The 16,490-nt window shown below is 44.5% G+C and overlaps 1 protein-coding gene across 1 annotated transcript in view; it reads right to left on the bottom strand.

Annotated features, from left to right (window-relative positions):
- Positions 1–16,490, bottom strand: part of RNF217 (ring finger protein 217) — a 66,806-nt gene that overhangs the window by 19,769 nt on the left and 30,547 nt on the right. The window contains exons 2-3 of the mRNA XM_069974893.1: positions 5,835–6,068; positions 2,802–2,966 (exon numbers count right to left, since the gene is read on the bottom strand). Coding sequence (XP_069830994.1) covers positions 2,802–2,966; positions 5,835–6,068 — 399 coding nt within the window. The remainder of the gene's footprint in view (positions 1–2,801; positions 2,967–5,834; positions 6,069–16,490) is intronic.

The raw sequence follows: 16,490 nt of genomic DNA on the forward strand, positions 1-16,490 counted from the left end.
TCCGCCTATTGTCAGCCTTGCCCTTCAAAGCAAACCACATATGGAGGGCACACAGAGGAACATAACCAAAGCAAACAGTACAATAGACTGGTACAACTGCACATCTCGCAGTAGGCCCAGGTGGGAAGTGTTCTGCAAGGGCCGATCACTGTAATGTGAGATGGGACCATTGCTTTGGACCATAAACTCTGGTTACAGAGCTGACTCCTGTCAATTATTGATGAGATTCTCTCCTTATTCTTATTTCTTGTCTCCTGTATTTGAAGCTTGTCCAGCATATAGCAGCGGAGTGGTTTAACGTTTTCAATATGTTTCTAATTTTTTTTATAGACATCTCTACACAGCTGGTGGTCTGAATGGCGTTCTATTTGCTTTGATCTGAATGCTAAGGTGCGGATTGGTGTCTTTTGTTTAATACCGCACTATTTTGGCCATTATAGTGACATACGCCATTATAGTAGATGGGATTGCAACAGAATTTTCCTCAGAAGTTACAAAGTAGAGATGGAGTGTTCCAGAGCATGAGCACTCATGAATGTATTGGAGTTCCGGGCATAACCCGATCATCTGCTGCAAGGGTGCTTAGCTGCATGCAGGCATAGTGTGTCTCTTTGCAAACAACCAATGTACACCAACGATCGGCACTCCAGTAAGGGTCGTGGTGCCAAGGGAACACTGTACCCACGAAAATAACAAAATCCCGGCACTCACGTTTGCAATAAAGAAAGTGTGTTGATTCACACAGATAAGTGGTTCGCTGCACACGTTCCGACCATATGGTCGGAACGCGTGCAGCGAACCACTTATCTGTGTAAATCAACACACTTTCTTTATTGCAAACGAGAGTGCCAGTATTTTGTTATTTTCTTTGCAAACAACGGGAGACATCTGATGTTTTGGATCATGCACCCCATGTGAACATTAGGATCGGAGATCAAATGGACTCCACGGCCATGAGCAGAGACAGGCTCAGACTGGGCCATCGGGGAGCCGGTGAAACCCCTGGTGGGCCCTATCCCTTCCTCCCTGTTGGTGTGCCTCTGCAGGGCTGGTGTCTGCACAGAGCTGTGACACATTAGCTCCCAACCTATAATAACACTGGCACTACACACTAGCCATCATCTGACTAGGCCCCTGGGTGATATATTTACAAGTCAGATGACAGTATGTGCCAGGGCCTCCTGTTATAGGCAAACTCCATGGGCTGCTCTCCTTGGGGCCTCAGTGGGCCCCAGCACGCTGGTCCTCCTCTCCTAAACATAGAAGTGTCAGGTGATACCATGACTAAGGGCCTGCAAGCCTGAAAAATGTTGGTCTGGAGATTTTGGTGTGTGTTTTTATACAAAGACTTATTGATTGGACTACACCGAGCCCCTGGATATCCTTTCCAGAAGTGTCAGGATGTGCAGGGGGAGCAGGTCAGCAGGCCAGCTGCACAGTCACCTCTGTGTGCTAACAACATGTATAGCGGCCGCTGAACAAAGTCATTCTCTTAGCACATGTACAATGTACAGAAGTATATGTATACATTTAGTTTATAGAGCCAGTGAGGACAAAGTCATAATTATCTGATGATTTTCAGTTTACAGCAGAAATTGAATAAAAACAAGGCAGCATTTCCCAATCCTGTCTTCATGCAACCCCAACTGGTCACATCTTCAGGATTTCCCTCATAGGGATCCTCTGCGATTTATTAATTTTGTCAATCTAACAAAAAATCATTGGTGCAATTTTGTGGAAGACTTGTCATCCCTTCCAACATGCAAAAAACTGTATTCCAAAAGAAGTGACAAGTCTGAAACATCTTTCCTCATAGCTCTTTTTTGTGCCCCACTCCTTAGATATTCCTCCTTCAGGCTGTTTCCACTTTTATATACTCTGACACTATCCAATCATTGCTGACAGACAAAGCCCTAAGGCATGAGGAGTGATGACACTGTAAGGGCAGTAATACATGGCCCCATATTCTATGTAAGCACGCACTGATTTGCAAGATCGGTGCTCATTTAGTGAGCATATTAAACGGCTCGATGATCGTGCATGAGGGCTGTATATATATATATATATATATATATATATATATATATATATATATATATATATTGTTAGCGATGTGGTGCGGCCCTTGCTTTTTACATTAAAAAAAAATTATAGTTACCTATGCTCCAACGGTGTCATGCAGCCTTTTCCCTGACACTTCTGGCCTCATGCCTTCCCTGAGAGACTGTTCAGTCAATCACTGACAGAGTCAGGACAGCACGGCCATTGATTGGCTGAGCAGCCTGTCATTGAAGAGATGTGGCCAGCCGACCGTGCACCTCCTATTACATGCAGCACTGTGCAGCAGCCCTCCACTGATTTTTAGACTTGCTGAAAGACATTGACCAGCTCTTTGGCTGATCGTTGTCTTTTTTACATGGAACAATATCTGCCTGATTCGGCCTGTGTAATAGGACCCCAAGTATACAATTCTTGGAGGAATAACTGAAGGACTTACTAAAACACATGAGGAGAGACGACAGGTTCTCCTTAGGTAAATCCTCAGTATATGACATGTTGGGGTTGTCGCAGGGCTGGATTGGGAAACATTGCTCTGGAGGATGACCAGTGCCTATTTAGCCACTCATACCCTTGCATATACAAACAGGATAAGCAACCAGTTCTTTAAAATTACGACTGAAATTTGGGCTAAAAATTTGTAACTTTGCACATTACTAAAAATATAGTAAAGTAGTGTTGTATAGTAAAATTCTAAATAACATTACACCAAATGTTAGCCATTGGCCATTTCAGACACTCACCTTACACCTGGGACACTTCTGAGCATTCCTTTGCCCATACTCAATCTCATTGGCCCAGTGACGCAAAAGCTTGTCCCCTTTCTTGTAGTCCCTGCAGTTAACTCCTTCATGCCAGGGAGCGTGGCACTTAAAACACCATACAAATTGGCAAGATGGACACTGAATCTAAATGCAGAAGAAAATAAGAGCTATTACTTAGAAGACAACGTTTGCTATTGCTGTGAATCAGTCCTCCAGTAAGTCTGGTCAAGCCACCACCAGATTAGGATACTTTTATTAGTTTTCTTTATTCTATACAAATATTAAGGCTGCATTCACACGTCCCGTAAAATTGTCCGCAACCACAGACAATTTTAGGGACCATTGAAGTGAATGTGGCCATTCACATGATCCGTGCTGCTAACTGCACCGCAATAGGACATGTCCTAATGCAGATCGCGGCATTATCGCGTGCCGGGCGGCGAGTGGGCTCCGGCTAGGGGATCCATCCTCCAGATCGCGGCACGGATTGTGTGAATGAACCCTAAAGCTGATGTCACATACATCATTCCAGGGTGTACAAACCACGGCATACCTTCTACCAAACTGAATCAGTGCAGGAGCACAAGATGCACCTGATTGTGTTTAAAACAATGTATTCTTATTGTAATAGGACGAGAATTTGAAATAAGCGAACCTCAAGCGCACTTGGGTTCGTCTGAACTTGAACACTCCGAATTTGATCGATGGCTGAAGTTGTTAGATGCTGCCCTAGGGAGCTCTGGAAAACATGGATACAGCCATAGACCATAGGCCTCCAAGTCCTTTAAGACTGCCTTAAAGGGGAAGTCCAGAGCTGTGTGGCCTGTGGCTGCTGGAGAGGATGATGGCAGGGGGATGCTCAGTGTCCCTCCAGTGCCCTGTGTCCCTCAGTGTCTTCCTGCTATTATCCTCCCCAGCAGCTACAGCCCGCACAGCTTTGGAAGTCGGGCTGTGACATCACCATGTTATCCAGGAAGTGAAGCCTTGATGCAGTAGTAAGTGCAGGGAAAAAAAGCACTTTTTAAGCATTTCCCATAAGTGTATATTGGGAATTTGTATAACTTTTGGAGGGAAATACAATACTTAAATAAAAATTTTCACCCAACTTCTTCAGCCACCGGTAATCAAAAGGCAGAGCTTGAGGTTCATTCATCTCCTTGAGAATCATAAAACACAACTTTGGCTACTGTTAAAATCTTCACGTGGCTGTGTCAGTACAGAGTCACAAAGATTAAGATTTTACAGTGCGGATTTGATGCTGTGTTCATTCATTAAGTCAAATCTGCTGCGGATCCGCTGCGCATTCGCAGCAGAAAATCCACTGCGATGCGGTACGTGTCAAGCTACCCTTAAACTGATTCGAACCTCCCAGCATCATAATGATACATGATGCCAGGATGTAGAAGATTCCGGTGTGCAGCTTCATGTTCTGTAGCTTCTGTGACCTACAGACAGTGTGAATGCAGCCTTAGGCTGCTGTCTCATGTATCAGTTTTTTTTTGTTTTTGTTTTCATTTTATGTTGCAGATGATCTGTGGCAAATCTGTTGTGCCACAACCAAACTAGCATCCCATTATAATATGGGATGTGTAAACTAGGGCAGGCCATGGAGCAGCCAGGAATATTGTCCCTTAATGAATTGTGGTAATTTGGGTGCTACATAACAGCTCTACATATCTAAACCTTTCAACAAGCTTCAGTTTAGTCAATAGACTGGTATGCTAAAAATGTGATCCGCTGATAATCCCAAAGGGAATGCAGTCACGTCTAATATAGGAGCACATTCAAATTCAAAATTGGTTTACCCAAGCAAAAGAGCTTGTGTATAGTATACATTTCTGATGATCTACACAATACGACAAAAAAATGATAAACCAGACAATTCTCCTACCTGGACAACAGTGAAAACTGAGCAATACTGCCACAGAGTCATCAGAGGCTTCTCACAAACCATACATTTCTCTTACCAATTGTATTCTCATCTCTGTCTCCATCTGGTCTGGAATAGAGGTAGTGAGTCTGGCTATACCTATATACTACTTTGGCTTCTCTGTGTTTCAAAGATTGAGATCACAGGGAGAACGGAGGGATAGCAGAGAACAGCAGGAATCTGAACAATCTATTGCCACAATCAGTAAATTGACAATGGGTAGAAAGGAGTGAATCTCGAGCACGGTCATGTTTGTCTGAACCCAAGCGTGTCATGTGATTACCAGTGGCTACAGAAGTTGGATACAGCCCTAATGAGTCCAGGAGTCCATAACCATCAGGCAGCCTTTCGGCTGCATCCATCTTCGGTAGCCACAGATAAATCACATGACACACTGTTTCGGACAAACCTGAGGGTGCTCGAGATTCAATCATCTGTACTCATGGGAAAAACCATGATTATAACCTGCTGATATGTCCCTATAGTGCACTGGTGCACTATAGGGACTATAGTGCAATTTTCTTACGAAGGTGTCTCCATGCTATTGGGAATTCAATATTTATGATAGGTAGGCATTTTTGTACACTGGGGGCAAGACTGGCCCGCGGCCAGCCTGCCTCTTCTAATGAATATAAGCAGAGCGGGCTGGATCGGTGCACTGGGGGCTGTAGTCCCACCCCCAGAGCACCAAAACAGCTAATTAGCATAAGGATTAAACTCTTAATAGTGTGAAAACTTACTTTCATCCTGAGCACCCCATGCGCTAACAGGGAGATATCAGCAGGTTAGAGTCTAGTCTCCTTTTAAAGCATTTATTTTCTAATGATAGATTATCTTTAAAGTGACATTGCAGGGATCCTTCAGTGTTACAGTGGACAGTTCCCCACCCCCACACACCATGCCGGATTTATTTAGAGGTGCATCCAGGCTCCCCTGAAGCTCTACAGACGAGCTTGTGGTCGTAAATCATGGTAAATCAGGCAAGGGTGGAGTGTTATCCTGTGTATTGTACCATACATCCAAATGTAAATGAGGCCTAGGTAGTATTTTCTGGATCACCATTGTGTTGGTCATTGGCTTACTTTGAACTTGTTCTCGGATTTGCTTGGGGTTGGAATGTGGATTTTCCTCTTGAAGGTTATAAAGTGCTTGCACTGTGGGCAGGGCTTGGTGCTGGAGTCTATACGGCTAAGTTCCAGGAAGTACTTGTACTTGATGATGTCATCTTGTGGCAAGTTGAACACGATGGTGGATTCGTCCAGGTGTTTATTGCACTCCGTTATTGGGCATTTTATCTCCACTTGTCCAATGTGAACCTGTAAGTAAAGAAAAATGGGAAGCAAAGTGTTAAAAGGGTTTTCATTCAGAAGTCAGTTTTGTAATCATACGTTATACGGCATTTTATAATTCCAACATAAGGACAGGTTTCCAATGAAATCAGCATCTTGTCCATAAAGTACATACATAGATAGCCAAGCATCGTGATAGACAAAATAAAAAAAAAAAAACTTTCTTGTTCATTGTCATTGATCAATTTGTGCATTTGTGCTTAGCAATCAGGGCTGTGGAGTCGGTAAGCCGCAGCTTCGACTCCAACTCCGACTCCTGAATTTTATCAGGACCGACTTCGACTCTCGACTCTTGCTCCTTCATAAATGGCCAATCATATACCAGGGGAGTCATTTGTCACACTGGCTCAGCAGCTTCTGCCTAATGTCCTACATGATCCTGGGGCGACTTCTGAGTAAATAAAGGAATACTGTATATAAAGCAGATTCTCCTGTGTGTGCAGTGGATGCAGCCAGTCTCCAGCCTCCATGTCCTGAACTACTCACAACTAGACTAGATGGAGCAGGTGGTCTTTTCCTGACGACAGTCTTCTGTTTCTAACTAAATATTCACCATAAACACAGAAACACTGCTAACAATGCCAGATACCTGTAATATAAAGGTCAGCCATAGTGATATACAGGGGGCACACATAGTGATACAGAGGTCACACAGTGATATAGAAGGTCACTGTGGGGGTACACAATAGCACACGCACACACACATGCACACAGCTTGCTGCAGCCATAGCACACACACAACCTACTGCAGCCATAGCAAACACACACACACGCACACACACAGCTGCAACCATAGAACACTGAAGAAAAACACACAATCTTCTCCCAGAGAGAAAACACCACACTGAGGACAGAGGTTACTGCTACACTACTTATGTCTTCTCCTCCTCCTCTTTATTACACAGGATATCTTCATATTACACTGCTGCTCATATACAGTCATCCAACATCCAGGAAGAGAACAGCACAGATCTCCCCCCACACAATGGACTCTTCCAGCTCAGAAACAAACTTCGAAATAGTGACCGACAACTTTTCCATGACCACCCTTATGTAATAGGGCCAGTGTCCTATTAGAATGTTGCTCTTAATATATATTCATGAGTAAAATTCATATCAAAATTCAATTCTACTTTTTTGTAAAGATTTTTTTAAAGCTGGAGTCTGTGCATTTTTTTCAGACTCCAGCTCCGACTCCAGCCAAAACTAGCTCCGACTCCAGCCAAAACTAGCTCCGACTCCAGCCAAAACTAGCTCCGACTCCAGCCAAAACTAGCTCCGACTCCAGCCAAAACTAGCTCCGACTCCAGCCAAAACTAGCTCCGACTCCAGCCAAAACTAGCTCCGACTCCAGCCAAAACTAGCTCCGACTCCAGCCAAAACTAGCTCCGACTCCAGCCAAAACTAGCTCCGACTCTGCTGTTTTCAAGGCTGCATCATTTAGGCTTGGTGTATACCTTGGTGGTTGACGTTTACAGCTGCAGTGGTCTGAAGGTCATCAAGATTTGTAGTGGTATAGTCCCCCTGGAAGAGAGGGTGGATTCCCGACTGAAGACCGGAGAAGACGGCAGCATGGCAGAGCGTCAGGGGTGAGATAAATCCATGTGGCTGTGCACTAGATGACTGTCAGCTCTTCTAACTACACCCCACTAACATAGGTGGAAAAAGTGGAACTAATGTATTAATACCTATAACTAACATTGTGAGAGTGACCAGTGGTAGAGCACTAACTTAGCCTGTTGGAGCCACAATACGGGTATACCATTAATAAGTGCTTGCTCTAGGTCGAATCCTCTATCTGGTTTGCCTGCTGAAGGACTAGTACTTATTAAAACCCAAAGCTACCGCTGGTAATATTTAGCTGCTGTATACCGCCTCCAAGCATCTGATATATTGTGAGTGTGTTCCCCTCTAATGGAAGAGAGACATTGATTTAAAGTCTATTTACAAAAATAAGATAGTGACCGTGCCCCCCCCCCCCCCCCCCTTCACCCCTTGGATAAAAATGGCTCCAAAAAAGGTACCAGTTAGCCCCCCAAAGGAGGGTAGGGAGGGGAAGAATATAAACAAAATGGAAAGATTCCTGTCTCCCTCGCAAGGACTGGGGAAAGGCAAAATGTTAAATGTTAAAACAGCAAATGAATCCATAATAGAGGAGGAAAGTGGTCATCAGAGTCATGCAGGGGGGGCGGCACCGGCATTAGAGAAAATATTAGAGGCGGTAAATAAATGTAACACATCGCTGGAAACCCTTACTGGTCAAGTTGGGAGCATCCAAGTGGAAATCTCTCTGATAAGAGAAGATATGAGCAAAATCAAGGAAAGATGCAATGAAGCTGAGAATCGAATTAGCTCGGTAGAGGATGAGGTTCATAAAATGAAGAAAGTAATGGCAGAGCTAGAAGGGAGTAATAAGTATATGAGAGAAAAGGTAACGGACTTGGAAAACAGGTCAAGGAGGAAAAACTTAAAAATTATAGGTATTCCAGAAAAGGAGGAGAAAGGAGATCCAACAAGGTTTGTTCAGGATTGGCTGGTTGAACAGTTTCGGGAAAGCCTCCCCCAGTCATTCACAGTTGAACGAGCCCATAGGATTCCAAGTAAACCACCGGTAACAGGAGATGCTCCTAGACCGCTAATTGCTAGAATTTTGTCAGCTAAAGATCGGGACACCATTCTCAGGAAAGGTCGAAGTGAAGGGGACCGTTTGTATAATAATTGTAAGGTGGCGATTTTGCTGTGGAAACTAATAGGGCACGAATGAACTTCCTGGGAGTGAAAAAACGGCTGAGAACATTGGGAATAAAGTACTCTATGTTATATCCAGCAAAATTGAGGGTGGTGATGGAGGGCAAAGTGTGGTTTTTTGTTTCAGCAGAAGAAGCGGGGAAGTGGATTGATACTCTTGGGAATAAGTAATTTTAGGGATGTAATATGAGTATGAAGTGCTCGGTGGGGGGGGGGGGGGGGGGAGATTCCTTGAGTAAAGAAATCTGTGGCCCTATGAGGGAGCACGGATTATGGGGGGGAGGGGGGGGAGGAGAGGGGGGGGGGGGGTAGGGAGGGTAGGGAGGGCTTTTTTCCAGGCAGGGGGGGGGAGTTTTATACACGAAATGTCTATGTCTGCTTTTGTGCTCAAGGATTATAATAAAGGATTGTTATAGGATAAGAGGATGACTACTAAAGTGATGGTGTGGAATATTAGAGGAATGGGGGATAGAATAAAAAGGCACGTAATTTTAGGGATAATCAGGAAATATGTTCCAGGCATTATTTGCTTGGTTGAAACTCATCTCACAAAATCCACCACTTATTATTTTTCAAAAAAATTATGGCATTATCAGTATCACTCAGTTTATTCAGTATATTCACGGGGGGTAACGGTTTTGGTACACCGAGGAGTTAACTGGGAATTATACGAGGAAAGAAATGATATAGAAGGGAAATTTATGATGTTACACTGTAAAATTGGTTTTTTAAAATTTATATTGGTAGCAATATATATTCCACCCCCGTATTCATCCTCTGTCCTACGGAAAGTCTTTGAGTTTATGTGTGAAAAGGAACAATGCCCGGTGTTAGTATTGGGGGATATGAATTGTGTTATGTGTGAAAATAGGGATAGAGTAAGGGTTAAAAAGGTTAAACATCTGCCCAAGATAACTCCATTGGCAAAAATATGTGAGGAGATGGGTTTAAGGGACATCTGGAGGGAAAAAAACCCAGAGGCGAATATATACTCCTGTTACAACAAGACATGCCAAACAAGATCCAGAATAGATATTGCATTAGTTAATGATTCAATGGTGAAATACGTTAAAGAAATTAAGTATAGTGCTAGAGCAGTATCAGATCATGCCCCACTCACAGTCGAATTGATAACTGGAGAGAAAGGGAACAAACAAAAGTGGAGGATAAACCCACACTGGTTCAAATTATTGGGAAATCTGGAAGACATAATGGTGGAGCTGGGAGAAATGATACAGGTGAATTGGGGAACGGCTTCTGACAACGTGGTTTGGGATACTATCAAGGCCTATTTAAGAGGGATATTGAATAAAAACATAATGAAGAAGAGGGGGGAGTTCAGAATTGAAGAAAAAACGGCAAGAGATAGGGTACTGAAATTAGAGGCAGAATATACGAGGGACCCAAATGAGGAGAACAAAAATGAGTGGCAGCAGGCGGAGGAGATATATAATAAAGTCCTTGAAGAGAAAGCCAGAAACAGGGTATTTTTCATAGGGAAAGAAAGGTACCTGGGAAGTGGTAAACCAAATAAACAAACAATGGCAATAGTACAAAACCAGGAGGTAAGGAAAGCTATATCGGTAGTGAGAAATGAGAGAGGTAAATTGGTACACTCGCAAAGGGAAATATTGGAGGTGTTTAAGGGGTATTATCATAGACTATATCAGGCCGAAACGAGCTATTCCCTGGATGCTATAGAACAGTTTTTGAGAAGAATAGATCTCCCCCAGATCCCCGAGGAACAGAAGGAAATGTTGGGAGCCCCAATATTAATCGGTGAATTAGAAGATACATTGAAGGGGATTCAAGGGAATACAGCCCTGGGGGAGGATGGTTTACCATTCGAAGTGTATAGGGTGTTTAAAAAGCATCTTCTGCCAGCATTATGTAAAGTATTAAATGGGGCTCTAGAACAGGGTGAACTGCCCGATTCAATGAAGGAGGCAGGAATAACACTAATTTATAAGGAAGGGAAAGATGCGAAGGAACCAGAGGCATATAGACCAATATCCCTACTGGATACGGATATAAAGCTGTTCGCCAAGTTACTTGCCAATAGACTGAAAAAATGTATTCCTGATATGATCCATGAGGACCAGTGTGGGTTTGTCCCCAAAAGAAATATAAGACAGAATATAAATAGAGTCTTTAATAATATCCAGGTGGGCACGGTTGCAGGCTCCCACTCCATCCTGTCACTGGATGCTGAAAAAGCGTTCGACAGGGTGGAGTGGGGGTTTCTGTGGCGGGTATTGGAGGGATATGGCCTCGGAGAAAAATTTATAAAAATGGTAAAATTACTGTATAGGGGAGCCAGAGCAAATGTGTATATAAATGGAGAGAGATCGGAATCCTTTAGTCTGGGGAGAGGGACACGTCAAGGATGTCCCCTATCACCATTGCTGTTCATATTGGCTTTGGAGCCATTGGCAATGGCGATAAGGCAAGATGAACAAATAAAAGGCTTTGGAGCAAGGGGTATCCAAGACAAGTTAAGTTTATTTGCAGACGATATGTTGATGTTTCTAGAGGAGCCGGAGAGGTCACTAGATCATGTAATATCGGTAATAGAAGACTATGGTGCCCTATCAGGATTAAGATTTGTAGTGGTATAGTAAACTATGGTATAGTAATATACATATCATGACCTCGATCAATTTGTGAATTCTGGAGATGAGCACGACTCAAGCATGTTGGAGCCGGATTGCTCAGCACATGAATACCAGTGTCTGATGAAGTTGGATGCAGCCCTAGGGAGTCCGGGAAAACATGGATACCACATATGACTGTATCCATGTTTTCCTGGACTCCCTAGGGCTGGATCCAACTTAGTCAGCCATCGTCATTCAAAAAATGAGCAATCCTCGATTGCCCTAGTCCCGCTCATCTCTAGTGCACTCGAATTCACATGTATGGCAAGCCTTTCAATACTTCTAAGTAAGACAAATCTAGAAATCTTCAAGCAACCAAGAAGAAAATGGTACAGGGACGTAATGTTTTAAGTATATAAAAAAAAAGGCTCTGTTCTCCTTATATTTGGTACACATCTGATTTTACCTTCCTTGCTTTGTGACACCACCCCTTTAGCACTAGAATGTATGGGCACCACATAGGAAACACTCAGTAATGATTAACAGATTGGCCTTTAGTGTGTGTTGCTGTTCTCATCCTATAGTGCTGCTCCTGGTTAGTGCTGGTGGGATCCAGACCTAGACAGGTGACTTGTGGCCCACTGATCTCTGACTTCAGTTGGTTTAGCCGTTGTGTTGACACAATGAAATCGCGGCGTCCTGTGTACAGCCTGACACGGAGCAGCCGGCTCTAAAGCTTAGTCACTCCTATTTACATCAGAAGGGATTAACTCTAGCACTGCACAAAACCTCTATCGTGTAGTGCAGGGGGGGGGGGGGGAACCTTTTCCCTGTCGAGGGCCATTCGGGCATTAATAAAATTATTCAAAGGGCTGCTGCACTTAATGTTAAACTGTGTGCGGCAATGAAGTAACGTGGGTTGGCAGCACCCAGGGCATGCTAAAGTATTGCTCCCCTAACCCTTTGGAATGACCCTGGTTCCTGATGAGAATCCTTAGTGATGCCCAGTAGCCAGCGTTAACCCCCAGTGATGCCCCTGGTAGCTGTAACTAACCCCTTATTGATGTCCCTGGTAGTCTAACTAATCCCCAGCGATGTCCCTGGTAGTCCCAGTTAACTCCCAGTGATGCCCCTGGTGGCTGTTGTGAATCCCCAGTCATGCCCCTGGTAGCTGTAGTTACCCCCCACCCCCCAGTGATGCTCCTAGTAACCATAGTGACCACCCTAGTAATGTCCCTGGTAGTCATAGCATACCTCTAAACTTTTTCGACGGCCAAAGAGGGACACTTGTGGTTCAGTCTAGGAAAATTTTACAGACATTTCTATACTTTTTAATTCCAGGATACATTTACATATATACAGGATCAGCTGCAGATTGATGCATTTAGTTACATTGATATCTGCAAATCTGCAGCAGATCCTGTATGTGTGACTGCATGAAACGTATACGATAAATTGACTGCAAAAACGCAGTGTGAACCCAGCATTTCTGTCAGCATATGCAAGGACCAACTGATTCAAATCAGTGACCCAGACTGCAAAATAGAATAATCATCTTTTTGCAGACCCAAAACGATCTGTAACACCTACAGATGTGTGTATGGGGCCATTAGAACTGCATGTGTGAAGGGACCATGTCGTCTCTTGATTCATCCGAACATAACTTTTCTAGAATAACATAGGATTGGCATTAATAAACTTTCTATTTCTTAGTTAAGAAGAGGGACAAGTAAGGTGCAAAAAGGGACAGCGGGGTATGGGTCAAAAGTAGGGACTGTCCCTCCAAAAGAGGGACACTTGGAAGGTATGGTCATAGTTAACCCACAGTGAGGTCCCTAGTAGTCTAGTTAACCCCCAGTGATGCCCCGGGTAATCCTAGTTAACCCTCAGTGATGTCCCTGGTAGTCTAGTTAACCCCCCTGTGATTCCTCTAGTACAGTGATTTTCAACCTTTTTTGAGCCGCGGCACACTTTTTATACTTAAAAAATCCCGGGGCACACCACCAACCAAAATGGCACAAAATGACACGAAAACAGTACATATTATACATATAGTTAATAATATAGATTCTAAGGGTGCGTTCACACCTACAGGATCTGCAGCAGATTTGATGCTGTGTTCAGTTATTTAAATGAAATCTGCTGTAGAAAATCAGCTGCAGATCCTGTAGGTGTGAACGCACCATAAATGTATTTATACTCACTCAGTGTGAAACCTGGGCCTGTTTTCTCCCCCCCCCCGTGCTTCTCTCCTGTGCTTCTCTCCACCATACTTCTCCCCCCTACTTCTCTCCTGTGCTTCTCTACCCCATGCTTCTCTCCTGTGCTTCTCTCCACCATACTTCTCCCCCCTACTTCTCTCCTGTGCTTCTCTCCACCATACTTCTCCCCCCTGCTTCTCTCCTGTGCTTCTCTCCACCATACTTCTCCCCCCTACTTCTCTCCTGTGCTTCTGTACCCCATGCTTCTCTCCTGTGCTTCTCTCCACCATACTTCTCCCCCCTACTTCTCTCCTGTGCTTCTCTCCACCATACTTCTCCCCCCTGCTTCTCTCCTGTGCTTCTCTCCACCATACTTCTCCCCCCTGCTTCTCTCCCCCGTGCTTCACTCCTGTGCTTCTCTCCCCATGCTTCTCTCCTGTGCTTATCTCCCCCATGCTTCTCTCCTGTGCTTCTCTCCACCATACTTCTCTCCCCCCTGCTTCTCTCCACCAAACTTATCTCCCCCCTGCTTCTCTCCGCTGTTTCTCTCCCCCATCCCCATGTTTCTCTCCCCCCTGCTTCTCTCCCCTGTTTCTCCCCCATTGTTTTCTCCTGTTTCACAGGGGCACCATAGTGTGGGGAACTTTCCCCGCGGCACACCCGACCACGGCACACTGGTTGAAAATCACTGCTCTAGTAGTCCTGGTTAACCCCTTCAGTGATGCCCCTGGTAGTTTAGTTAACCCCCCAGTGATGTCCCTGGTAGTCCTAGTTAACCCCCTAGTGATGCCCCTGGCAGTCTGCTTAGCCCAGGTCCTCTTTTCTCTCCTCTAGGTCATGACATCATCGTGTGGGGCCCGCAGGAGAAAGAAGACATGCGCCACTCTGGTAGGGAAGGAGCCAGCACGCACAGCATACTCCTGTGTCTGGTGGCCAACGCATTCACAGACGCAGAAGGATGCCCTGCGTGCCTGCTCCTTCCCTACCAGAGCGGCGCATGTCACAGGAGAGCCGCATCAATGATGGGTGGGGAATATGGAGCAGGGACAGTAGCCGAGACTGCTGCATACATGCAAGGTACAAGCTATTACAGCTACCATCTGCCTGCAACTCACATCCCAGCAACTTAACCATAGATGCCACAAAGACAACTTTCATACAGATATATGGACTATGCAGCATCTGGGATATATGGATTGTGCAGTAGTAGTACACGGCCTGATTTATGCAGTAAGCAAGAAGTGATCTGCTAGATCGGTTTAACTTGGTTTAAGAGCGTTTTGGTTTAAGAGCTCAGTTTTTCAAAATTGTGACTTGGTTTAAGAGCTCCCTGTACTGGGTGGGAGCGCGAGTGGAGGAGGGACATGGTCTGCATAGCAGGGTCTACAGCCCTGTACTCTGACCCAGGAAGTCTTCCTCACCTTCCAAATCATAGCAGATCCACTTCAGGCTGAGGCTTGCATCGGGACAGGACTGTGGGGGTAATCTCTCCATAGCTGTAACCTCTCTCTTTCCAGACAGAGAGTGCTGCATGTACACTCACCGGCCACTTTATTAGGTCCCATCTGCCTCAAAGTTCGACGTACTGTGCGTTCAGAGATACTCTTCTGCCTACCTTGGTTGTAACGGTTGGCTATTTGAGTCACTGTTGCCTTTCTATCAGCTCGAACCAGTCTGCCCATTCTCCTCTGACCTCTGGCATCAACAAGGCATTTCCGCCCACAGAACTGCCGCTCACTGGATGTTTTTTCTTTTTCGGACCATTCTCTGTAAACCCTAGAGATGGTTGTGCGTGAAAATCCCAGTAGATCAGCAGTTTCTGAAATACTCAGACCAGCCCTTCTGGCACCAACAACCATGCCACGTTCAAAGGCACTCAAATCACCTTTCTTCCCCATACTGATGCTCGGTTTGAACTGCAGGAGATTGTCTTGACCATGTCTACATGCCTAAATGAGTTGCCGCCATGTGATTGGCTGATTAGAAATTAAGTGGTAACGTGCAGTTGGACAGGTGTACCTAATAAAGTGGCCGGTGAGTGTATGTGCCCACATCTGCCCTGCTCATTCCTTCATGCTCCCTGCAGTCTCTGTCAGTCCTTATGTTTCCCATCCTCTCCATTATTGTACAATCACATATTCAGCTGTTTCTGAATGTTTGTTTCATTTGTTTTACAGGTTATTGAGAATAATAGATCATAATTGTTAGGGGGGGGGGGACCAATTGTCTGCATTTCTATGATTTTTTATGGGAAAATTTGCTTTGGTTTAAGAGTGGATTTGGATTACATGCACGATCCTGGAACGGCTTACGCTCGTAATCCAAGGCACCACTGTACTTTAAAGTATCACTTGTACCTTCATAACAGGGGTTACGATCCACATCACTAATTTTTTCTTCTATGAAAATCAGAAATATACAGAGGAACAGTATAGACCTTTCAGGCAGGGTGGAAGTGGACTGAACAAACATTATAAGTACACAGAAGTGGGACGGCGCTCTTTACAGACCTGTCTTATGAATAAAGGCAAGTATGATGCAATGTTAGGTCAATAGATCCCACACTGACAAACCATGGGAAAAAGGTCTTCAACATGGTCACAGTCCATAGGGTCTGCATTTACTCAGTGTCACAGAAACTTCAAGGTAGTTCAAACCTCATGAAAAAATAATAGTGGGAGCTATTGTTACTGGTTGGACATTTTAGAAGTACTCTACGAAACAAGAGCCCTGGATGAACACAAGCTATTACAAGCTTTTAATCTGTTTCGGCAAGGTAGTGACAGCCAGCGGCATACGGACAGGTGGGGGCATGGTAGTGATCATTAATTACCACTAAGAAGAGC

This window comes from Dendropsophus ebraccatus, chromosome 6, assembly GCF_027789765.1.
Source record: "Dendropsophus ebraccatus isolate aDenEbr1 chromosome 6, aDenEbr1.pat, whole genome shotgun sequence".
NCBI lineage: Eukaryota > Metazoa > Chordata > Amphibia > Anura > Hylidae > Dendropsophus > Dendropsophus ebraccatus.